The following is a 26,962-nucleotide window of genomic DNA, read 5'->3' as shown; positions in this document are numbered from 1 at the left end:
AAGGTGACAAGTAAAGAGCACTGACTCCACAGCAGTCTTTTGCTTTCAATTTTGTAAACACGAGCTAGGCACGGCTGGTGACAAGGGAAGCTAAAAAGATGAAATGGAGATAGTCTCGGCTCTCAAGGAATTACTGAAGTGAATTCAGACTGAAATATTTTAAACACAGATCCTCTCAATATTTTCAAGGCAAATTATCTCCCCAGGGACTGATGGGTGTTTTATATTATTATTGCAGAAGTGTTAGGACACTACCACATAGAATTTTCTCCCTCAATTAGCTTTTTCTTTTTTTTTTTTTTAAAGATTTTATTTTTTCCTTTTTCTCCCCAAAGCCCCCCCGGTACATAGTTGTATATTCTTCGTTGTGGGTCCTTCTAGTTGTGGTATGTGGGACGCCGCCTCAGCGTGGTTTGATGAGCAGTGTCATGTCCGCGCCCAGGATTCGAACCAACGAAACACTGGGCCGCCTGCCCCGGAGCGCGTGAACTTAACTACTCGGCCACGGGGCCAGCCCCCCGCAATTAGCTTTTTCAATTAGCTCATTTACTTTAATAAATATTACAAATACTGACTTTCCAAGCAACTTTACAGAAAAAAAATTTCATCTTATTCTGCATCTTGTTCCAAAAGTGTACCCATTGCCTCTCTTCTAACCACCTTTTACCCTTTCTTTTAGCAGAGCTTGCTCTGGATCAATATATTTTCTTGCAAGAAAAAAGAAGAAACTCAAAGGAAAGAGCCAAAACTGGTCAAAGGCACATCCAGCCTCAAACATCTCTGCAGCTGCCCACTGCAAGCTTGTGCATGTCAGTGGTCAGTGACTATAGCATGCAGGGCTTGGCTATTGCAATAGGCAATAGTCTAGAACTTGAAAAATTTCATTTCCAACCAGAAAACAGGTTGGTGAATCACATATTAACACAAGAGCAGAAGTTCAGCAAAGAAACAGCCCTGTGAAACTTACCGAGGGTGGTTAACCTTCCTCCAATCAATAATGGTGGTGGGGCTGGCTCCCTGTCTCTGGATCTGCTGGCAGATTGATGTTTGCAAACCTGACAGAACTTAGGCGGGGAGGAGAATTCCAAGGGGCTGGACAGGTTGTAAAACCTTCATTGCTCTAGCGACAGTGTTTTATATAGCTTCTGAAAATAATCTAAAAGCCCAATTCAACCAATGATAATTACCTAAAACCCAGCATGTGAAATTCTCACCGGGGTGCTGGGCAGGATCCTTGTAAAGAGCATGAGGGCAGGGGTGGGCCAGAGTCCTACGTACTGAGCAGAGAAGGAAGTGTCATCCCTTTGCAGCAGCTCCCTCTGAGGAAACACCAGCCCTGACTTGTGGGAAATACTCAGAGGTGAGCCCAAGGAAGTCTGCCTGAGTGGGCCTGAACTTCTCATCATAAACCCAACAAAATAACCCTGCCTAGAGGGGGTTCTGCTGAAGGAAGAGAAGAAAGAAGCTGGCAAGACAGGGTGAACTGGGACGGGCATTGGCGATTTCTCATGAGGTGCACCTGGCACCAGAGCCCACTAGTCCACTTCTAATTTTAATAGGAGATTTAAGCGTGAGGTAAAGGTCATGAAATATATAGATAGCCTAAAACGTCCGAGACTTAACCTACAACCACAACAGCCATTTCTCGTGGTTCATCTCCATACCACACAGAAGAGAGATGGATCCTGTAACAGGACAATGTTAGTGCCGGGGTCGCCATTGTACATGTAAATAGTGACTTGTGCGTTTTTCAGTGCCTGAGCTTCTTGGCAGGAACTGGCTGTGTATGTGACCCAGGAGACGTTGTGATTTACCTTGCTTGGGAATTCCAGGGATATCTTCAAAGGTGAGAGTCCGCAATGAAGGTCTCCAGAATGCATAGGACTCCACAAGGGCTTCCAAACCCATTCTAAATGGAAGAGTCAGGATGGGGATGGACAAAAGAAGCCTAGTTAGGAGCAGTTGGAGCTTTCACCAGTAATAAGTAGCTCAGAACACACCACTGGTGTTGACGAGGCCCCCACATTGGCAGGTTAGGAGCTGGGCACAAGCAGAAAGAAATGCTTCAGAGATGGGCTACTATTCTGCCACCAGGAGCACTAGACAATGGAAACCAACAAGATGTCCTGCTAATGTTCTCAGAAAACTAAGCCAACCTCGGGGGTTAAAAAGCTGTCTCCTTGGGCTAAGGAGCTGAGGTGAAGAGCTTCCATCCTAGCTGATGAGTCCAAGGCTCTGCTGTGCTCTGGAACTTACATTACTTCTCCATCTGATGAGGAAAGCTCTACCACAAAAGCATGTCCCTGGAAAGCCACCTCTTGTCTGAGAGGCACTTATGCCATCTTTTGGTACCTCGGCAGCCAGCTTAAAAGAGCACTCATCCAAAGGAAACGGACTTCTCTCTCGGGGCACGATCTCTTCCACACCCAGGGCAGTGAGGGTGGGCTCTCCCTCCAGCAACAGAAGGTCCAGGGTGAGCAGGACTGGCCTCGCAGTCCCGTGTGTGGGAGGATGGCAGAAAGGAGATCTCACAGGGCAATCTGGGATATACAGCTAGGATCAGTATCAGACATGATGTTAAGGCCCCTACATACACTTCGTGAATGGATACCTAAAGAGACAGGATAAGTGGGTCATGGACTACTTACATGATATATGCATATTTTAAAACAAGGACAACTACACTAACTAGATACATAAGTCTCCTACCATACGTGATTCAGAGTCTTCCCCTCTTTATATCAGATAACTGAGTTCTCTGGGTTCTGGAAATGAGGCCCTTCACTCCATAACCCATTCTCCAGACCTCACTACATTTCCCTTGACCACCTCAGTCCTAAGCAATTTGTTAATCTAGATAACATTGTGCTTTTCAAGAAACAGCTCCATTGTGGGGAATGTCTGCTTCCTGAGTGTCAAACAATACTCAGACATCTCTTGTGCTTGTTAGATACAGTTTTATTTAATACAGACAATCTGTATTTAATGCAAATATTAAAGAGAGAACCTATCTTTAATAGCCTAGGCTCAACATGTTCCCTCCTCTGGATTTCCTGCATCCCCAAGTCATGACTATGAACTAAGACTAGAGGAAGCTGCCCCACAGAGTCGTGCCACCTACGCAACATGGTGAAAGCTCTCTAAACACCCATGGCAAGTGACTGTGCAGATTAAACCATGTCAGCTGCCCTTCTGTTCCAAGGTTTTACACATGAAATTTGCTTCCTTAGAATGTTTGGAGTATAGTCTCCATTAATTTGTTGATTTCTGTCATGACTGCATGAGGCGCATGACTATCCCATCTTAGTTATAGAAGGAGACAGCTGTGTGTGTGGATGGGTGGCATGTGTGCATGCACAGGCTTGCATGCATGAACCATCCTCACGTGAGTCCACACATGGAGCTGAGTCATCTCTGAAGTCACAAGTTCAGGGGGGTGCTGTGCTGGGAACGCTTCAAAGAGCCGTCAGCATCCCCACACAGGTGTTCGTGCTGGGCTGCCAAGGGGAGAGCAGGGCACAGAGTGGACCTACACGTGCCCCACGTGGGCTGCTCTGAGAGGGAGGGGCAGAGTCTGGCTGTGCATGTAATCAGTGTGCCACAGCCACAGGACTATTTAGTGGAAAGGACACTGGATTGGGGTTCCGGAGAACTGGGCCGTGACTGCAACTCATTAAAACCCACTGTGTGACCTTGAGCAAATGTTTTAACCTCCCTGGGCTTCAGTTTCACAGGAAGTGAGGATCAGAATACAGAAGCTCTGCATCCTCTCCTAGCTCTAACGTTCTTTGCTACAAAGTGACTTTTCCCAAACCAGACATCATTTCTGTAGGTGACTTCCAGCCAAATCCAAGATCACGCCACTCAGTACTATTTCATAGATATTCAAGTATTGATTTGAGGGCAGTTTGGCAGCCTGGTCAGTCCCCAAACCCCATGCAGCCTGCAGGTTGCATGTAATACTTGACTAATGAATGCTGGGTGCTGTTTAGCTGATTATATTTAGCTTGTGCTAATACTAAATTTTTATGACTTTCCAGAAACAAGCTTCTTTAAATGCAAAAGAATGTTAGAACACAGTTTTATATAAAACTGCTTTTTAATTATCACATAGATGAGTTTTAGTAATCATAGTTTTAAATATTAAGGATACCAAAGTGGTCATGGAGTGGTTTCAAGGGGAGTTGACTAAGAGGTAAGTAATGAGTATCCACTGGACTTAGAAATTTACTAACTATAGAGATGAGCATTACTGCATTATTTGCTTTAGCAGCGCGAACTTCGTTATGCTTCAAATACAAATCTGTGGACCAAATTCTTAGGGAGAAGTTATTGATCATCACAAGCATAGAACCCTAAGCTTTAAAGAGATGTTCTTAGGTGACATATCTACAAATGCTTTGATTTGAAGTTATTCATGTTTTTCTTGAGGCTGCTATTTCACACTGCAAGTTCCAGAAAGGATTTCAGGCTATTTTGCAGGAAATAGTTATAAAATATTTATTAGCTGAATCTGGACTTTTTTAAAAAAAGCCTTCATTTTCTCCAGTAATGGAGACTTTTCCTGGCCAGTTAAAGAAAAGATAAAAGGCACCTCCTGCAGGAGTGTAGCGAAGGCGATAATTTATACAAGATGCCTTTGAACAATTTCCACTTTTTATCACCACCCTAATTTATGCTATCAAATGGCCAAGTTTATTTAGTAAAATGGTTGTTTTTCCTGAAGTATTTAAAGAGAAGAAATTTTTGTACCTTCCTGAGTAAAAAATTTTATAGGGTCAAACCTAAGGCCTAACTGAAGAATGAAGCTATTCTCAGCACATAAATTCTCTTTCACGTAGCGAATGTCTTGCCGGAGAGCTTTTAAGGGCTAAGCTACTGATTCCTATAAAATAGGCTGTAGAACCATAAACAGCCAGGAAGGGATAATTTTTAATTAAAGCAATTGTTTTATAAAGTTTAAAAAAGTCACAAGACCATGTTTATTTCTGGTCCTGCTCAATTTGTTTATTTCATGTATGGGGAAAAATTTAAATAGAATCTATTTTAAAAAGCAATAACAACAACACAACAGAACCAGGAATCATTAACAAATGTATTGAATTTCTTCTCAGGGGCTTTCTTCTCTATTAATACAGGAAAAAACACGCCCTCTCCCCAAGCCCTCAACACCAAGCACCTTCCAAGGCTTACATCTAATTCAGACTCTGTTTTTTCTTAAGGAAAATAATACATAAGTTAGAAATATTTAAAGCTGACCAAATTCTCTCTTCTCCATGTAAGTGTCTTTTACATTTATCAATGGAAAGTGTTAAAATCAGATTTTTTTACATGGTCAATCTTGATTTATAGATATTTAGCATTCCAAAGTGAGCACTGATGAGCTTATCTGTGATAAGCAGGACAAGTAATTTTAATGAGAAAAAAGGTAAAACTACTCATTTCACTAACAAGAAAGCTAAGAATAGACTCAACATGTTTTCCCTGTACTGAGATATTGTTTAAACATCTGGAGCAAAATAAAAATCTTAAATTTTAACAAAATTTTAAAAGTGTTAATATATAATTCATTGTTTTCTGTATGTCCATTAAAAAACTTTAAAAGTTTTAGAGTCAGGAAAGAAATAGTAGCAAGCACCATGATGCCACGCTAATATACTCCTGAAACAGCCAAAAGGAAGGAAAAAATTCATATCAAACTTAGCATTTTGACCTTACCATACCAAACAAGGGACTGAATTCATTTTCACCAATGCCAGTCATGTTTTTCACTGACCAAATTTTGAAAACCAAATATCTTTTCATTATGCTGACAAATCTAGGATTCTTCCCGAAAACTTGTCATATGCATCTTATCATCACGCTTCTCCTTGTAGAAGGGTTATTCATTATTATTACCTACCAAAAATATACCTTTAAAAATACGTTTTAATTTGTTGCTTCAAAATGAGCAAATAGGGTACAAGCAGTGTGAACAGCAGTGGGCCCTCTGCCAGAGCTGCCCTCCAGGAGGTCTCGGACAGAGCTCCCGACTGTCTCTCCAAGCTGCAGTGCCGCCCTCCTGGACTTTCAGCGAGTTTTAATATATTTATTCTCTGCTTAAGAAAAATGAACTGCAAGCAATAAATACTATTCTTCTATAACCAAAACCACAAGAAGATTCCATCAAAGTATTTGTCACAGTGGAAAAGGAGTCATCCCAAAGCTCCCTTCAGTCACCTCACCAGTGACCATCTCAGTTACTAAATTGTTCGATTTTCAGAAACTCCTCTGAAAAGCAAAGTCAACCAGGAGCTAATGTAAGATAACAAAAGCCAAGCAAAGTTCTTCTCCCCCTTGAAACAGACATGTAAAAAGACAGAATACTTTCCATACAGCAGACACCGCGTTTCAGCACTACCTGCCATTCTCCGTTCAGAGCGGGGAACTTCAGAGGGAAGACCTATGAGTAGTGAGTCTTGTCGATCTATCTGCACTGAGCTAAAGGCTGCTCTGCTGTCGATGCATTTTAGTCGCATGTTAGTCCTGACATTGCACGGTGTTTAAACAATGCCTATATGAAGATGAAATCGGGATTCTGCAAGCACTTGAATGTATTCTGAGAAACGGTCTGTGTCTACACCTACCTACTCCAATTAATCAGCTGAAAGAACTAAAAATCTGGACTACCACCAGCTTTCTTTCTCTCTAAAACTTTAAATGAACTTGTCCCTAAAATAAGATAATAGGGGATTTGACTTCATGTAGACACAGCTTATCAATATCAAGTTTTCATGGAGTATTAGAATAATTTCTGGAATAAAGTAATAAAAATCACACACACAGGTCTTTTTAAAAACAAAATGCTCTTAAAAACATTTACGTCAAAGCCTTACCCTGAAAAGGCATTTGGAGAACGTTTGTCTATTATTGTCTATTACAATCAACAGTTATTTTAGAAAATGTTGCACCAAACTATATTGGAAGAGAAGCATATCAATAAATTCAAAAAAACTCTTGGCACACAGACTAGGGTGATCTGCTTTTTGATAAAATTAATAGAGTGGAATTCATTGTTGTAGCTCTCCCACTTAGTACAAACACCATAAAACACGACACAGAAAAAATAAACAAGTGTGTGGCTGTCAGCCGAGCCAAGACAAATTTGGAAACTAAAGAACATCAGCTCTCTTGGCAATGGGGAGCGGTTTCATATTCTAGTTAGAAGTCTGAGGGAACAAGAGACTTCATCATACTCTGAAGGCAGAATCAAAAGATGGTTGTAACATCGCTAATTCTAAACCCAGAGCAGATGCAGAGAAGATATTGACGGGATACTGAAGCCCCTGGCCCGTAAGGCAGGCTCCCCATGGACCCTTCAGAGGCAGCTCACACTCTGTACCCCAAGAGCTTCCATTTTCACCCCAGCATTGCACATCAAAGTTCCCATTAGGAACATGCGGGTCACAACTCTACACCCTAAATAAGTTACATCCAACACCCGATAGTGTTAACGAATTTAACCTCATCAGAAATGATTGCAAAACCATGTCAGCAAATTTAACTGGTTGCTTTGTAATGGAAAATTCACAATTAAAAAATCAGATATATTTATCACCACCAGAATGCTACCTGTTCCGTCCAGAGTCCCGAAAGCCTTTGGCAAATGGATTCCTATCTATCTTCAGGCGAGTGATCTGCAGAGTAGAAAAAAAGATCACATCAAATCTTATTACAAATGCCAAGGTGATTATAAATGGAAATGATGGAAGAGCTACAAGTAATTCCAAAACTAACTGTCAGAGGATTCTATTGTGTTTCTCTCCCCTATTTCCCAGGTATTTTATTATCTTAGCAACAAAGCTAGAAGAAAATTTCAGAAATCATCTAGAACATCTATGAAAAAGACACACTCCCACCCCTATTCAAGCTCCAAATAGAAAAAAGTTTGTTTTGCTTTTCACATCGTTAGAGAAGGAGATTCTGAATCATCTGTGGACACTTTGCCCTGTGCGACAATCCCTCTGAACTAGAGTTCTTCCCTTTAATTCTGTGATATGATTTAATCCTGTTTCTCTTGCAACAGTGGTGACAGGGAACAGCTAATCTCCAACCACTATTTAACAGCCATTTATACACTTGAATGTTGTCAGGCTCCTACGAAGCCTTGTCTTCTTCAGAATTAAATAACTCCTTTAAATTTCCTGCCTCCATATTTTTCTTTGTCTCTCCTTGAATCGTCTTTGTGACTCTCATCTGAAAGTTTTACTCTCTCTTCTTTTATCTGTGGAGTCCTGACCTAGTCAGCACATTACAGTGAATGTCTAACCAGAGGTAACCACTATGTGAAGGTTCTAGTGGGATTAAATCTTATACCTGTAGTAGAAATAAAAGATTATTTTTTTCTTGCTGAGGAAGATTCGCCCTGAGCTAACATGTGTGCCAATCTTCCTCTATTTTGTATGTGGGTCACCACCACAGCATGGCTAACAAGTGCTGTAGGTCTGCACCAAAGATCTGAACCTGCAAACCCAGGCTGCCAACATAGTGTGCTGAACTTAACCACTACACCACGGGGCCAGCTCCAAAAGATAACTTTAGCTACAGTTCTAATTTATTGACCAGCTTTTTGCACACTAAGACCTCAAGATTTGGGGGCAAACGTTTACAAGTGGTCTAAGTGTCTTCATTAAAAGCGACTTGTTTTCAGCTACACCATCTTAAAATTGACACTAATAAATAACATCCCATCCATTTCTTACCAGACCGTCACTTTGCCCAAAGGGACTGACAGCCCATTTTCTAAGAGGCACATCATGTTTTGTTTCTACGTTCCTTGGTTCAGTGGAATGCACAAAGTTAATGAACATACTTCTGATTGCACCACTTGGCTAAGGATGAACACTGTTGGGTAACACTAAGACAAGAAAGGCATCTTTGGAAAGTCATCTGCAATCCCCCATATGGTCCTGTGTGTGCTCAGCCATCCTCCATTCATCTGTGCAGCACCTAAGATACATGTGCTCCATGTGGTATTGTCTTCGCATGTGGATAAAACTACATTATAAATGATATAATGTAAGGGTTTGCTAATTAATCCACCATGTCTGACAATGGCATTGAAGGAATTCATTATGAATCATTATAGCGCGATTCTCTGTTCATTTAAATGTTCAGTAACATTAAATAATTTAAATGTTTACTTAAAATAGAATTTTTAAAGAGTACAGATTTATATAATGGTGAATTGTCTAAATAGAGATATATCACAATTATCATTATTTTTATTATTAACATAGCATCTATTGAGTGCATACCATGTATGCTATACTAGGAGTTTTACGCATATTATTTCATTCAATTTTCATGACAACTTACGTGTAGCTATTATCCCAACTTTATGTTTTCTTTTAAACTGAGGTTTAAGTTTCCTACAATCATAAGTTACTAGGCAGTAGGACTAGGCTGGGACCCCAGGCTTGAGAGCCCATGCTGTTAACCACCAGGCTTACCAATTTTCCTTAAGTTCTTCAAAAGAGTAGTGGGAAGTTAAAAAATGAACATGATTGCATTTTATCATTATCAATTTGCCACCTTCTGATTTTTCCACCCTCCTAATTGACTTATCAACATTTGCTAATCGGTGTTAGTCACCAGCACGTACCAACAGCCCACTGCCTCTGTTTACTGTATCACAGAAGATGGGAGAAAACACACATATAACACTGTTTATATGTGTATATGTGAGAGAGACAGAGACAGCGAAAGAAGATGCACTGGGGTTGTTAAAAAGGTACTAAATGCTTCTCTTCTTTACTCCTCATGCATTACTTTTTCCTTAAAAAGAAATCATTTTCTGCACCTAACACATTTTAAGAATATCTTCCTCCTTATCTCCAGCCCTCCTAAAGGTAGACTTCATGTCTCTTCCTAACAGCCTCTATAGATGCATGGCAATGTGAGCGTGAGGACAGACAGCTTCGGCTGTGGGGCTGGTGTCTCTGTGGGGGCGAGAGCCACAAGCCGCTCAGCCCTGAAGGAGGACACGCGGGATGGGGTCAGAATCTTCTTCGAAGCTTCAAAACAACAGACACCACAACAGAGGGATTATAAAGCCTTAAAATTTTAACTGCGATGAATGTAAATGTGAGGAGAAGTGGGGACCTAACATGATTCTGCTGACCACTGAAATTAAAAAAGAAAATCTACCACCGACCACATCAGTGTCAACTACATTGCTATTCCTTGTGAAAACTGGCCAGAATTGCATGGATTAGAAAATTGCCTCCATTCAATTCTCTACCTACTTGACACAGCCTCAAAGAAATGTTCATGCTTACACATATAAAAAGACATATGTCACTTCTCAAATTATTTATAATTTTCTGAAAGGACTACTCCACCATCGCTGATCTCTCAGACTATAAGCTTGCCCAGCACCCTCTAGCACAACGAAAGCATATCTTGAAAGAAATCGCCCTTTTTGTAACTATACCAAAATGACTATATATATAAATGCTTCTGAAATATTTTTCATAATACATGAACTGTAGTTTTAAAATAAACTGAGCTACCGAATCCCACGCTCTGCTTTACAAATCACGTTTCGTATTTTACATGTCTATTTCCTAGGCAATGCTCAGCTTTTCCAATGTTAATTACAGCATCATGACACAACATCTCAAAATGGAAAGTAAACTTACACCATCAGTCATGAGACACATTCTTGTCTAAAGAAATCCTCACTGGAGTAGACTACTTGAGGAGTTATGGATAAAGAATTGTTATTAGAATCTGTATACTCTGGACGTCATATAGGGCAACTGCTTTGTGACAATTCATAACATTTGGATACAGTGAAAGGATTATATATATATATATAATACATACAATAGAAAAGCTTAGATATTGTATATATAAAGGATTATATATATATAATAGAAAAGCTTTCTATTTACACCTGAAATGAAAAGTCTAGAAAGATACCAATTCTGAGAACAATACCTGCTGATTCTGATAAGCGGTGACGGTCGTGAAGACAGTTTCTGGGAAGGAGAATGCCTTCACTCCCTCCCCAGATGGAACAGGCTTGATGGGAGAAAGATCATCTCCACAGTCTTTACGGATGACGTGGACTCGAGGTTGGTATTTGTGCATAGAATGAAGAATAATCTATGTCAAGGAAAGAAAAGCCAAATTTATCAGGAACTTCTGCCCAATCTCAACACCACGACTAAATATTTAACATGCCAAATAAATCCCAGTTGGAAGCGAAAATTTCCAAGGACACAGAAGTGTCAATTTAATAAAGTCTATTATTTTGGGAAAGGGAGGACTGGGAAGTTGTGCATAAAAATACAAAAGAAAATCATTATTTTGGTGGAACCCTGTTTACAACCACGTGAACTTAACATCAAATTGTCTATTGCTGAAAATACGAGGATAAATTCATAAGCATTTTATTTGTAATGAGCCGAATGGAACTTAGAGTCCAAACCAATAAAACTAAAAATGTGATTGAAATGATTATTTAAATTCCACCACACCCATCCCCTAAAAATAAGTATTTGCACACCAAGGTTTTCTAGAGAACATTTTTCCTCTATTAGTGACACAGTATGTCTATTCAAGGACAAACAGGATTTTAAGGATACTTCTGGGTCTGCCTTGCGTGCGGCTCACAAAGTCTCTGGTTTGCCTGGAGAGCCCAGTGTCCATGCCTCCGTCACAACAAGGCCTCCAAAACCCAGATGCCCGGGGATAGAAAAGCTGGCTCCCTCAGACTCTGCTAAGGGAATCTGGTAATACGGTTCAACCATCTTCTACCCGATGATTCCACTTCTGAGAATTTCTCTTAAGGAAATATTCCAAATCCAGAAAAGCATTTCGTGAACAAAGATTTGCATCACACCCTTTATAACAGTGGAAAAACTATAAACTACTTACTTGAGTAGGCTGGTTAGGTAAATGAAAGTTCACGCAGTGGGATACGGTATTATTCAGCCATTACTAATCCTGTTCACGACATTTTTAACCACATAATGAAATGCAACTTTTTAAATCTTAAATGGTAAAAAAGGATCCAAACTGTCACAATTACATAAAAATAGATAGTAAAAAGGACCCATACAAAGATATTAACAGTGATCGTTTCTAGAAGATGGGGTTGTGGGTGAATTTTTCTTTATATGTTCTTTCCTTTTGAGGCGGAGGCAGTGGGGTCAAGAAATAGCCTCATCCAGTGGGATTTTCTATTTGCTCTGGTCTTCCATATTCAGGTATTCAGTAACGAATTTAGTTAGCAAACCTATGTCTTTCCTGAGCTATTAGATTTGAATTCAGGTTTTGGGGTATTAGGAGTTTGGAGGAGAAGTACTTTTAAAAGTCTTGGAAAAACACACTGTTTGACCCACCTCAAGTTTTTCAGAATGCAGGCAGTTTAAATAAGCCAAATTCAGAACATTTAATCAGCCGAAACACAAACAGCCCGCTACCTGGAGAGTATGTTTGCTGCCAGAAGAGGATGTCTTTACCCTCTGGTAGTAACCAGTGCTGTGGTCAGGGTTCTTTTTTCTTTTTTCTTTTCCTACCCTAACGTTTTCTTTCTATCAGTGGCAGAAATGCCTGGACAGCAAATCTAACGATCGTGCCCACCAGACTTGCTTGATGGGGATGCAGCTTGAATATGAAGAAAAAGTGAGTGGGGATGATAGCTCTCATCCCCACCTGCGGACACACACAAATCTGCAACTCTGGAAAAGCTTCTTTCCATGTCTAAAAAAGGATAGAACTCCAGTAAGCCATTAGTGGCTCATGAAATCAACTTGAAGGGTTGCCACCAGGCATTTTTTTAAAGAAATAAAGTTATAAAATAAAGTAGAAAAATAGAGTGTGCTGCTTATAGTAAGGATAAGTACTGTATTGCCAAAACCTTGTTACTTTTGCGTGTATATGTGTGTGTGCACGAGGTCATGACATAAAACGTATATGTTGCTGTGAGTCAGATAAAAAGTTTAAAAACACAGAAGGAAAATTTAATTCTAATAACCCTAATGATCAGCAAATCCCAGAGCAGAAGAAAAATTGGAGAAAGCTACTTTACATTAAACAAATAAAAATGAGTTCATAGCCAATTTCAGAAGATGAGAATGAACTGACTTGGAATGAAGGAAACAAAATGTGATTTGAGTTTCTATTTACTAGTCAATGAAAAGTAGGTTCTTGTTTTATGAAGTCTTTGTTGCGTCAAGCAGATTTCTCCATAGCTACACAAATTTTAATTGCATTTGCTTGTTTATATCCTTCTGGGTTTTTAAAATGACTTAAAGTAGATTATATTGGGGCAGGGTACAGAAATAGCCAATGTATGCCTATGTTTCCACATTAAAGGGCAACTGCCCATAGAAACCTGAAGATGATTCAAGCAAAATAATATACTTTCAATATTATGTATAAGAATTTAGTACATCCCCGTTTTTAGGGAATGCTAAACAAGCCTCAGTTCTTTATAAAATAGCATTATTTGCTTTTTAATGAACTATCAAACGTACAATGACCAGTGGTCAATAAAATTTTGCTTATTTAATACAACGAGTAGAACCAGGAGAGCCACTGGCCTTATAAACAAGGAAACCACAATAATAATGCCCATTACCCAAACTCAGATCATTCTATCTGATCTGCATGCTCCATGTTCTCTGTTCTGTTTAGATGGAGGATATTTTTTTCTTTTTGGCATTACCTATTGGCACAAATAGTCACATGGATCTATGTCCATAAACACCGGGTGCTTTCCCATGTGAAGGTTAACACGTGTTTTTTCTGCTTTAAAGACGTAGGTTTGTGTTGAAAGAAGCAGGATATTACTTATTTCTGATCTGACGGGGCTAAAGTGTCTGCTGTTTGACAGACATGCCAGCTGCGTCCAGTCTTACAAAACAGCTCAATAGGGAAACACTACCTGCTGACTCTGGAAATTTTCTAGATGACCTAAATGCCAGCATTGGAACAAGTCAAGCAAAGGATCAAGGAGGAGCAAATAACAAAAACCTGGCTCCCTGCACTTTGGTGATACCAGATCCTGACTCACTTTAAATGGCAGAGGTCAAGGCAGTAACACCTGGTTGCAAGCTCCACAGCAAGGTGACCTTGTTTTTGTTTCAGACGTGATGCTATATATAAAGCCCTCCTTTCAAATGTGTACTTTCAAGTTCCTCAGCTCATTTGACTCACTCAAAATCCTCTGGTTCCAATGTAACTCATGAGAAAGCCAAGCCTCAGAGAGTGGAACTGACTTGCCCTCCAACATGAATGTGTTGGCCCGCTAAGCTGTTGCAAGTTCCTTCCAGCAGGGAGATCTGAGCAATCTCCTGTGTAATATCTTTTCTCCCTCCCTGACTCTCGAGCATAAATGAGAAGAGGGTGAGGACAAACCAGAGCTAGAGTGACTCTATGTTATTGACTCCTCAGCAGTCCCTGGGAGTACAGGCCATCCCACAGGTCCCCTGGCTGTGGCCACCTGGCCGTGCTTCCTTCCAAAGCACCACAGCACTGTGGGTACAAGTCCTGCCTAGGCTTAAGGTGCACTGTTACCTGTTAAATGTCTTCTAATTCTTTGGAAAAATACTCATGTAAATATTTCCCTCCAGATGGAAAATTCCAGATGAATAGGGAATTACGCACATGATGAGGAGGAAATACCCTACCCACACATGCTAAGCATCTGCTCATGGGCAGCCCAAGGACCAGTCTTGGTTTGTGTACAATCCAACATAAATCTGGCTACAGATTCCCTAAGAAGCAAGTAAGGATTATAAAGTTTTCACAATATTCAAAGTTTAGCTGCAGAGCAGTGGGACATTTCCACTCTAGATTCTCACCAATGTTCCTCTCTAAATAATCCCTGGTCTTTGAGAAGATGAAAAGTCACTTTGGAGAAAACTTCAATGGCACACGATCTCATGTCTCATGCCCTCCAGGGCCCTGTCACAGCCTGTGAGGATTTGAGTCATGCAATCACTCTGTGTTTAATAAAAGTCCCAGGTCTACATGGAGATCTCAAGTCACTATGTTGAACGTTTATGCATCTTTAGGAAAGTAAAACCGGGAACTGAGAGGACCAAAAAAAGTAAGAAAACAATTTAGAAAGCAAGTTAGCAAATCACCTCTCATTTCGTTTGAGTCTAGAGCTTGATTAGTTAGGGATTAGCGCCACTGCTTTTAGAACTGGGTTGGGAGGGAGTGGCGTCAACCATATAAGTACAGAGGGGTGAGTCCCTGCGAGATCTCTGCATCAGGAAAGAATTAGAAACTCCCACCCAGTGGTCCTACTGTCTTCTTAGACCCCGAGTCACATCAATAATAGAATAAGAAACAAATGCCTAATCACTAGCCTTATTTGGGTTCATCAAACTGAGTAAACAAACACCACAGACACCTTCTGCACAAAGCCTTGCCAGTCTCTCCTGGCTGGAGGATTATGGTGTCTGTCCTTCTCTGAGCTGACAGCATAGTTATCCGTGTGCATGTCTTCTCTCCCCATCTAGGCTGGAAGGTTCCTGAAGGCAGAGACTAGCTTCTTATCTTTTACTACATTTCACAAAGTCTTCGAAAGTAAGTTTTTAAAATAAATAACAGAAAAGAGCATTTTCCATCCTACATTCCCCTCTAGTATCTGATACGTACATTTTTCCCACTTGCAAAGGCAATTTCCTTGCTTCTAAAATGCACAGGTACATATCTTTCTCTTCCTGTTCCCCACACACTTTACTACCTCCCCCTACGAAAGTATTAGCCAGCCCTGGTGGTCTAGTGGTTAAGATTCAGCGTTCTCACCACCACAGCCTGAGTTCATTTCCCAGTCAGGGAACCACATCACTCGTCTGTCTGTTGGTTGTCACACTGTGGCAGCTCCATGTTGCTAGGATGCTGAAAGCTATGATATCAGTATTTCAAATACCAGCAGGGTCACCCATGGTGGACAGGTTTCAGCAGAGCTTCTAGACTAACACAGACTAGGAAGAAGGGCCTGGCCACCCACTTCTGAAGAAAATTGGCCATGAAAACCCTATGAACACCAGTGGAGCACCGTCTGATAGAGCGCCAGAAGGGGAGAGGATGGTGCAAAAAGACCGGGCAGGGTTCTACCCTGCTGTCCACAGGGGTGCTAGGAGTTGAAATCGACTCAACAGTACTAACAACAACATTAAAATATTATATCCTGCCACAACCTTAAAAGAAGAATTTCACTGGTAGATGACACACTTCTCTAGATTTTGCCTGTTTTCTGCTATTTTTTTTCTTAATAGTGAAATATTATAATTATTTAGGCATAAACAATTGAGTTTCAATTTGAATCTATTCTTTTGTGTTTTAAACAATGCTGCATGATAATTAAGTGCATATGTAAACTTGGCTAGGCCATGGTACCTAGATATTTGGTCAAACACCAGGCTGGATGTTGCTGTGAAGGTATTTTTTTTTTATGAGATTAACATTTAAATTAGTAGACTTTGAGTAAAGCAGATTATCCTCCTCTATAATGGGTGGGCTTTGTCCAATCAGTTGAAGGCCTTAAGAAAAAAGACTGAGGTCCCTGAGGAAGAGGGAATTCTGCCTCCAGACTGCCTTCAGAGTCAGCGCACGTCACACCTTCCCTGGGTTGTCACTCTCCTAACATGCCCTGCAGATTTCAAACCTACCAGGCCTCATACTTATGAGAGCTATTTCTTTAAAATAAATCTCTCTCTATATATATTTATACATAACCTATTGGTTCTGTTTCTCTGGAGAATACAGTTTTAAATAAAGTCTAGCAAAATTACAAAGTTAACATGAAATAGATAAATTGCTAGATCTATATCTAATATTAAAGATATGTTAGATATAAAGCCAGAAATTTGTTCTGAAAGAATTAGAATTATAAAATGACTATATTGATTTAAATTATTAAAAGAAGTTTTACTTTATATATGACAGTGTAGACTCTTTAGACTCAATTATCTCGTTAAAAAATATATTCACAAACTGTAGAACTCAGAAAAGTATAGTATATTTAAGCTTTTGACATTTATTTTTAAATTTTCTACTCCAAGAAAATAAAGAACCTCTCAAAGGACATGCTGGCAACATTTCACAGTCAGCTCCTTCAGTGAGACAGAAACTACTGCTCTTTCACCGAAGTCAAATAAAAAATAATTGTTACAACTTGACTGTATAAATACAGAATAAAAAGAAAGGAAACGAAGTCTTGCACTAAAATATAGGGCACGAAGTTGGATTCAGAAATGAAATCTACTATGTTACTTTTCTGATTCTGTTTAAATCATAAAAGGCAACAAAAAGACAAAAGCACTGGCAATGTGAGAGAGAGACATTTTAAAAATCTACATTCCGCATTTGTACCACAATGAAATTCGTACGGAAATGTTTTCATTAAGGTCAATTGAGTAAGATATTGTCTAGCAATTTGCAAATAATATCCTGTCATCACTGTCTTACTAACTTGTGACAGTTAACATTTTCATTTTAAAAGATTTGCTCATAAATATGCTATCTTACTGTCACCCCTTTGAGAAATGAACTAGTTGATATTCATTTCACATAAGATGTACTCTTCAAAAGGCATTTCAATCCTGCCTCAACCAAAACCCTGTCGAGTAATAGAAATAGCTAACAGAAATGCTAGCTTTGAATGGAAATCATCATGTATCCAGAGTCATTTATTTATTAAAGTTTTGCTTAGGAGCAATACTGCATAAAAATTAATAAAGTGTTAAAAATGACGTTATTATTGGAATGGCTGACTTTGACTTACGTATCATGATTTAGCAGTTTTAGAACTAAAAAGAATTATTATTGTAGCATATTTTGACACATTAGATGTCATTATGAAACAACTGGGAGCTTGCAGATGGAACGCACAAACAGCATAAGCCTGGACCATTACTGAGAGGCAATGAGCTTCAGCTGGGAAAAGAGCTGGATCTGCAGTACACAATAAATCATTATCCCTGTCAACCCAATTCCCAAGTATTCATATTCAGAGTATAATAATTAGCACTTACTTCACAGGATTTCAAACAAATGTTGGCTAAAAAAGTCTGCCAGGGGTTCTTTCATTCCGGTACAAATGCTGTATCTAGTTTTAACCTATTAAATGCTTCACAGAATACTTGGGCCCCGGGCATAGTCTCTGATGCAAATATAACCTTGATTTTGCACAGATTATGCACATGCTGATTTACCAGGAGAGGAATATCATAATCTTTAAAAAGTTCATTTCCTTCAGTCGGGCACAGTGTAGATAGGGCTGCACCCTCCAACGGTGGCGTGTTAGGGAGGCAATCTACTCACGTGGCCCTGGTCATCCAGTTCATTGTTGGTGAGCTTCAGCTTGTCGAAGCTGATCACTTGTCTCATCCAAGTCTCCCCGGAGGCAGGCGAGTCTGGATGAATGTACACCCGAGGTGGCACCGGGGAGTCAGCGTTCCCCGCCACCATCCACTTAGAGCTGTGGTAAACATACCTAGAAGGCAGTGACACCAGTATGTGGACTATTGCTTTCTTGGAATTTGTAACTCAGTAGAATCAGACAAAATGTGCACCATCTTTTTCAAAGTCTAAAATACAATGATTTGCTCTTTATATCCAATTCATATAAAATAAGATTTCAAGCACTTTTCATAAACTCTGTAAGGCAGCAGTGGCCTACTGACCACTCGGAGTAAGTGTATGTTAAGGATTAGTGAGATATACAGGCTATCACCACCATAAATGTAAGTATTTTAATTCTTATGAATTACACTTATTCACATTAGACATTCTGTCTGTATTAAGATATTTTGTTTTCAGCTGGATAGTCAGTTGACATAAAGGAACTATTAAGTTGTCAAGCTCATCTTTAAGTAAATCTCAAAAATACTTGAGAATTTTATCTTAAAGTGTCCCATTTCCTTTAGGATCACTTCCCATTTTAGGCTTACATACAGGCTGATGGGATAGATGGTAGAAAGGCAAGGGGAAATTGTCAGAAGCTCCAATAACTCTTATTTTCATAGGAAAAAAGTTTTATCCAATATAATTTATAACTTTTTTCTAATTCTATTACATTATAAATTAAGGATAAAGTATTCAGTTCAATTTTTAAATTCTGTATAATCATAAAATGCAGGTCTTTATCTCTTGTATTTCTCTTTCTTGACCTTTGTAATAAAATTCTTTAGTTTTCACATAGCACTAGTTAAAATACAAATCAAACTTTGAAAATGATGGCATATCTAATTAGTACTACTTCTCTAATTAAGAGACAAAACATCCCATTCTGTTTGTTTATATATGTCAAAAGTATTGACTCAATAAGAGTAATATATTTAAATAACAATATTTCAAGTAAAAAATATCATAATATTTAATCCTATATTCAAATTATCATTTATTAATGTTAATTTAAAATACACTAATTCAAAAACTAGAAACTAGTATATCGATGAATCACTTAGAAAAGAGTATAAAATGAAATTTTATACTTAGGCATTTTTCTTCCATTGTGTTTTAAAATACGGCATACAATTTAAAGCAACAAGTTGTAAACAGTCTTAGAAAATTCTACCTGTAGAGTATGAAAATTGCTTTTTAAAATAGCAACAAATATTTTCATAACATCTCTGGTGAAGCCCTTTGTTTCAACTACAGGCACGTATTTCATTCTCTTTTGAGCTCTGTACGTCTTGTTTAATTTCTTTTCTTAGGAAAAAATACATAATCACAAAATTAAGACTAATTTTAACAACTTAATTGATAAAATGTAATTTCAATAAGCAAGTTCCTAAGTGCATGTGCTTTTGTGAATATTAATTTGATATTCTAATAAATCACGCTCATTTTTAACTTGACCAAATGCCACTCTTTGACAGCAAAGAATGAGCCAAAAAAAGTTTTCTACTATTGCTGAAAAAAATTGGAAAATAAAATGCAAATCTTAGAAAAGCAAGAACAAAATGGCACTATGGATATAGATATTACCAAAATAGAGTAATATGCCCCATTAAAATCTTCAAAAGGTATGCATATTGAATAGCTCAAAAATCCACATCCACTAAGAGAATAAATGCTACGTGTTATATATTCTGTGTGAAACATCCTAAATACAAATGCAAAAAACAAATTTCTTCTTCAAAAGTAAGGTAAGTGAAAGCAAATTTATGTTTTACAATTACAATTTGATCTTTTAAAATCTGGCATTTTAACACTAACACTTGAAATTCTTCTTGCTTTATGTGAGAACAATAGGAATCAGTTAAGTAAAATAAACCACCCAAAATACATGGAGGAAATTTTGAGAAAGAAATAGGAGACAAACTTCGAAGACAAAGGAATAACTTCTAAGCTCATTAAGAATTACATTATTTTCCTTAGCATCAAACCCAAATTAGAATACGGATTTTAAGCCAAGTCTATTTAAAGAATAAACTTCAATGCCTTCTAGTTTCTGTCACACAGTAGATAATTTTAGAAAACTCCCTAATGAGTTATTTAGTTAAAATAAGTAATACAACTTATACACAAAACACAAATAAAACTGTCCTTTTTATGACCCACTTTTTTTTAGTATTCCATATATGCCTGTACTAATTAAATCTGTATACTTTTGACACCATAAACCCATCTCAAAAGAGCAACTCCCTAAGTGTTAAAAAGTGGGAAAAACCAAATCTGATTCCATTTGAAAACTTACTAAATGCTCTAGCTGTTTTTTAAAAAATAGAAACAAAGAGGACCAAAATTTAAAGCAGCTTCTTCTGATCTTCCACTCAAAATTTGCTTTTTTAAACGTTAGCATTTTTAACTCTTTAGGAAAGTAAAAAGCATTGTCATTGAAAATAGCTTATTTGCTTACTTACAGAAGAAATAGAGCAGAGGTAGGTTTGAAACTGAAGAATGTATAACTTCTCCAACTTTATCCTAACTAGATAAATATATTCTCTTTCAAACTCCAAATATTACAGAAGGTTTTTTAAAAAAAGTTACTGTAACTAACAACCAAAAAACAATGGTAAGGTGCCAAACTCATTGCTAGTTTAAGGACGCCTTAATATTGTAATGAATATGGTACTTTATTTTTGTTAATTGTAAAAAATATTAAATAATTTTCTCAAATTAAAGGAAAAAAGCCTGCAGTTAAGATTTTGAATGTAACAAGTTAAAGAGAATTTATTTAAAGATCAAAAAATCATGAAGAAAATGAAACATTTCATTTTGTATTATGTATATCTGCAAACTTAGTATTTCCTCTCAATTCTAATCAAAATATGAATAAATATAAAGGATACATTTAGTTTAGCAACACTAAACTGGCCCCTATTAAAAGTCTTCAATACTTAAAGACATTTCTGTATCTATTAAAAGCAAAACAAAAATTAAGTTTTCACATTTCCTGCGAGAGAAGGCATCATCTGGGCTACTGGAACTGACAGGGGTTGGAGTGTGGATCTGGGAATTCTGCAGGCTTCTGGAAATAAACATCACAGTCGTAGCAGATCAAACAGGCACAGCCTGTAAAATCCTAGCGTTTCCTTATCCTCCTGTATCCATCTGATGGCTGTACCTGTATCTTTTGTTGTCCACTGGCACAATATCCATGGCAATGTAATATTGCTGGTGAGGATCTAATCCTGAGATCTTCACTCTCATTGCTGGAAACATGCGCCTATGTACAAGGGAAGGGAGGAAAGACGGTTTGGGTTTTGTTTTTGCTTGCGATTACACATGGAGAATGAAAACGCAAAGAAACCTCTCAAATCTCTATTTTTCATGTGTATGAATTTATAGTATTCACTTTGGTAATATAATTCAAAGACTCAGAACACACGACATATCAAAACTAAGGCTTTTAAAGTAATTTCTTGTACCCTGTACGTGTGTTCCATGTTTACCTAAATGTCAGCATAGCTAAAAGCAAAAGAATTGTACACTGAAGGAACAATAGCACTTAAAGAAAGTATTTTATTTTTTAAATAAAAATCAGTAAGCATATTTGCTTTAAAAACACAGATAATAAAATGTTCCAAATGGGAGGAATAGAAAATTTGAATTTCTAAAAGTGATAAAATATATTATAACGTGAAATTTTAAAAGGGTTATAAAAAACCACAAGGAGCCAATGTGCCATGCTGTAACCAAACAATATGTTCTTTATTGAGACAGGACTTCCTGTCTGCAGTGTGGTAAAGGTGAAGTGTAAAAGTTGCTCTAAATTTGAAAGGTATAGTAAAACTTCTTTATTGAAAGCAGAAACTAAACACAATGTATATTTACCAAATCATTCCTTTCCCCACCAAACCCTGAAAATACTTTCTTATTTAACCACATTTCCTCAAAACTTCGCTAATTAAAACAAATGAAAATCCACATTTCTCTTGGCTTTCCAGAGATGCATATCAAAGGAGATGCTAAAGTAAATGCACCTAACTTTTTAAAAGAGCAGAGTAGCAAGGAATATAACTGCAAATTATTGTATAGGAAAAACAAATAGAGCAGTTCTTTCTTTCTTTTTTTTTTTTCTTTTTTTTTAACTTTCATCTAATGATTTATGTCTAGGACCCTTCCAGTTAATCTAATTTTTGCTAATTTAACCTTATAACACAAATTTTAGCACTGTTATTTACCAATTTTTTTCTATAACAATAATGCTGTTAAAGACCACTTCCAGAGAAAAGAAAGTCCATTATTCCTAACTAGGCATGAGAACAGTTTAATATGATGGCTGTTTTAGTGTTATTTCAGTGCACCTGTAAGATAAAGAGTAGAGGCCTTTAACTACATCCTTTATAAGACAACTGTTGCTTTGTGTTGAAGACTGAATTTGGATCATTAATAAAAGCTCTGTGAAAATGTAGAAGGTAGCATATGGATTCAATAAAATATGTTTTTGTAATTTCTAATAAGTTTGGATACTTTTATGCTATCCAGGTTTCTGCCATGTGCACTCCATGAAAGAGTGGTGTGTGCTTTTTTAACTTCCTTTTAAGGAAGATGTTATTCATAATTTCACTGCACTAAATAAATTGAAAACTTTAAAATGCAAATATTCCTGTACCTTCCTCAAATTAATATGATTTGGTAAACAAATCCATTTATTTTATTACCTAATGGATGTGCAAATTTCACACTTGCAAAAAACTGATATAACTTCTTACAAATTTTTTTTGTATTCTTCAGCAAATTTAGGCTAATGTGTTGGATGTTATTTAGGAAAAAAAATGTATAACTGTGGATCTACAAAAATGGTTTGTAAAAATCAGGGTAATTATTTCTGCAGGGATTAAGCATGTATTACCGATGATTCCAGTAACTTTTTATCCTAGTCTAACATCAAAATAGCACAACACAGTACGTTCTCACATTGCCAGGAAATATTTCGATAAAGACTCAACCTGGAAGTTCTGAATCTGAAAAAGTAAATCATAGTTTGCTAAAGAGTAAACTGCTTTTTTTTAAGAACTGTGGAATGATCTCTCCCATAGTTTCAGAAACGCTAACTAGAGCCTAAATAAACCCCTGGACAGACATAAATATGACCACCAATCCGTAGCTACCCTGCACGCGGAATATCAACCGAAACGGTACCGCTGCGGCAACGACGGTGATTTCTTTCTCCCCAGCATCCAGCAGGAGGGCGGCGGGGCAGAGCCCCTCACCGCCTGGACTCTGGGGTAGGGAGGCAAAGCTAGTCTCAAAAGTGAACCACTACCTGGGGCCTTGTCCTGTTCGTACGAAAATGCTACCCAGAGACCCCACCGTGCTGCAGGCCCTTCTTCCTAACCCAGGGCCGGGCCGTTCGCGCCAGCTCGCCCTTTACCTGCCCGCCTTGGTGATGATCATCTCCGTGCCGATCTCGTGAAAGCGCTTCCAGAGCTCAGCTCCCTGCAGATCCACCCGCGGGGCCTGCGGCGAGGGCAGCGGGGTCCCGGGCCGGGCCAGGGTGGGCGCCGGGGACCCCTTCGGGGAGCCTCCCGGGGACGCCAGGGGAGCAGCGCCCTGCAGGAAGCCGTCCTCACAGCCGCCTGGGCAGCAAAGGGCAGAGAGGGGTACCCGGTGAGGACTCCAGAGGGGAAGCCTGACGGGAGACAGATCCCCGAGGGCGGCTGGGAGAAGAAAAGGACCAGGAGCAAACGGGCAGCTTTCCTGCCATCGGGTCCTTCTATCAAACAGGCTCAGGGGTAAACACCCGCTCTGCCAGCCAAAGGTACACTCGATGCTCAAGTGGGTCCCCTTTGGCCTCCAAGTCCGGAGTCCTAAAGAGGCCTGCGGGCCGCGTCCACTCCACCCTCCCCGCGTCCGCCCTGTCAAGGCCCCAAAATAAGTTTCGGGCTGCCGCTGGGGTCTGGGATGCGTGCCCTTACGGAGCCTGAAATGGGTTCCTGAATCCAGATCCCCAGTGCAGAGCCCGACACCCGCGGCGGCCCGGAGCGCACGCAGCGAAAGCGCCTGGCGACCCCGCGCCCGGCCCGAAGCGCCTGGGCCTCCCTTCGCGATAGGCGTCCGAGGCGCCTCGCTTTGGGCCCGACCGGAGGCATCCCCTAGAAAGTTCTTCAGACTCCGCTCCTGCCGACCTCCCCGGCCCGGCCTCCCTGTGTTTCTCAGCCAAGCAGCAAAGGGGCCAGAGGAGCGCAGAAAGCAAGCCCGCGGTCGCCGTCGGCCTTGGCAGGGGGAACCGGGAGGGGAAGGGAAGGGAACCGCTCAGCTACCCCTCGGGAAACCACGTTTGCAGATACGCCGCCCTCTTCCTGGTTTGCCCTAACGGTTTAGGACATTCGTTCCGGTTTCGGGGGGGTTATGCCGTCGTTCCCCCCACCCCCATGCTTTTAAAAGTTAGGAAAGAAAAAAGAGCACCCATTGGCTGGAACCCCAAGGGAGGCAGATACGGAAAGCACAGCTCGGCACCGCCGAGCGCCGCAAACAGCAGCGGCTGAGCGCGCGGGTCGCCGAGTAGGCGGCGGCAGCCCCAGAAGCGAGGCTGGAAGCGGCATTTTAACCAAGGCAGGGTGACCCGAGTTGCACAGCGAGAGCGGCCAGGGCGGTGGCGAGCTTTGTGCCTTGACACCCATGGCCAGTGCGCGTGCGGCGAGTTGCCTCCGGCACTTAGGGACATCGCGCGCGCGCGCGCACGCCCACAACTCGCAGAAGTTCAGGTTCTCGGGGCCGTGCGGGCTGGCGCGACCCGGGAGAGGACACGCCGGGAAGAAGTTAGGCAGGAAGGGGCCGACTCACCCGCGGCTCCGCGGGAGCCGCAGCTCCGCTCCAGGTCTGCGCAGCTCCGGGGGGGCCCGGACGCCGCCCCAGCGCCTTCGTCTCCCTCAGAGGAGCCCTTCTCGCCCGCGCCGCCGCCGCGGCTGCTGCCTCCATCATCTATGGCTTCGGCCGTCTCCTCCGTGCCCAGCTTTCGCCGCTTCTTCTGAAGCTGTTGCTGCTTCTCGGCGCCGATCAGCGCCTCCACGGAGAAGGCATGCGCCTTAAGGCTTAGCATGCTGCACGGCGAGCCTCTCCGCTTCTCGGCCATCCCCGCCGCCGGCGCCCGCCCGCCCCTCACTCATATACACTCACGCGGGCACACGCACACACTCGCTTTCCTGCCCCCACCAAAATGTGAACGACTCTAGGGGCCTCCCGCAGGCCGAGATCTGACCCCTTTCCCGCCGCGGGCAAACACAAATTTGGCGTTTCCTCTTTCTCGCTTGGGTTGGGATCCGAGGAACCAGCGACGCGCCCGCCAAGTTTCCTTTCCTCGGTCTCTCGCGCGCGCTCTCTCACTGATGCACTCCTTCGCTCCCACCCCCTCCACCTCCTCCTGCTGCTCCAAGATCTGCCTCGACTGATGCGCCAGAGAGGACTAACATGGGTAAAAAACACTCTGCGGACACAAATTAGGGATTGTAATTGAAATTTGTTGCCTTGATCTGTCAGCACTTCCAGGCAGGAGAGCGGTGGGAAGAACTTGCTCATTAGTGTCAATAAAGCGGCGGGGGCGGAGACCGGGCCCCTGTCAATCACCGAGACGGCCGGCCAATTAGGAGGCGCTGACACCGCGCTGCCCGCGCCCACTTCCTTACAAGGTTGCAAAAAACCAAGAGTGAAAAGCGCCGCCATCTGGCTTGGAAGTGCCAGCCCCCGGCGCTGAACCTGGTCAGTCTCTCTGCCTTCCACAGCCCAGTCCAGCTCCAGTCCAGGACCTGGAAAGGCTGAGGCTCCTGGCTTTAAACCGAGATGATCATCAAGTTAGAATATCAAGAATCTTTCAAGAAACCTTAAATTACCGTCCTACCCTTTTGTCACTTAATACTGCTACAACTCAGAACATTTTGAGAAGTGGAGAGAATTCACAGCCACCAGGCCGGTCTTTTCTCATTTAAACATTCCTGCGCCTGGCATGGCATTAGACTTATTTGTTTATTTATTTGTTTGTTTCACTCCATGGATTTTTCTTGGGGAGGGAGAAGGAATTCAAGATGCATTTAAATCCTTTAAATTTAGGAGAGCAAAATTTTACATTATCACTCAGTTCTTCATGTGAACCAGTCAGACAAAGCACGTCCTTTCCGGTGCCTCCCTTTTCTTTCAAAGCATGATACTTAATTTAAAACGTAGATCGTGGGATTTTTAATTCTGTATGTCTTTAATAATACGGACTAGCTTTTAAACCCCTAAAAATTTCGCAAAGTGAAATGTTTTAAGATGCAATAAAATTTCCATTGCAGTTTTTAAAAATGTATCTGTGATTTGACATACTTCATATTTGCCCTGCTTTTGACAATTTGCCATTTCTTTTCTCAGGCTTTTCAAGAGACATGTTTCCTTAAAACTAATTTAAAAAGAACAACGCTTTTTGATTGAATAACACTAACCATGTAATCGTACAGTTTGTTTTACAGTTTCAATTCGACTTTTTGTCAGGATTTTTAAAAAGATGGTTTTGAAGCAAATCTCT

At 40.4% G+C, this 26,962-nt stretch overlaps 1 protein-coding gene across 1 annotated transcript in view; it reads right to left on the bottom strand.

Moving 5' to 3' along the window:
* Nucleotides 1–25,933, bottom strand: part of TBX18 (T-box transcription factor 18) — a 28,941-nt gene extending 3,008 nt beyond the window's left edge. Inside the window, exons 1-7 of the mRNA XM_046677338.1 lie at nt 25,249–25,933; nt 23,837–24,041; nt 21,584–21,685; nt 18,334–18,505; nt 10,984–11,151; nt 7,612–7,676; nt 1,815–1,909 (exon numbers count right to left, since the gene is read on the bottom strand). Coding sequence (XP_046533294.1) covers nt 1,815–1,909; nt 7,612–7,676; nt 10,984–11,151; nt 18,334–18,505; nt 21,584–21,685; nt 23,837–24,041; nt 25,249–25,537 — 1,096 coding nt within the window. The 5' untranslated portion in view covers nt 25,538–25,933. The remainder of the gene's footprint in view (nt 1–1,814; nt 1,910–7,611; nt 7,677–10,983; nt 11,152–18,333; nt 18,506–21,583; nt 21,686–23,836; nt 24,042–25,248) is intronic.
* Nucleotides 25,934–26,962: the final 1,029 nt, after the last annotated feature.

Source organism: Equus quagga, chromosome 11, assembly GCF_021613505.1.
Source record: "Equus quagga isolate Etosha38 chromosome 11, UCLA_HA_Equagga_1.0, whole genome shotgun sequence".
Lineage (NCBI taxonomy): Eukaryota > Metazoa > Chordata > Mammalia > Perissodactyla > Equidae > Equus > Equus quagga.
This window is presented reverse-complemented; position numbering and strand designations above follow the sequence as displayed.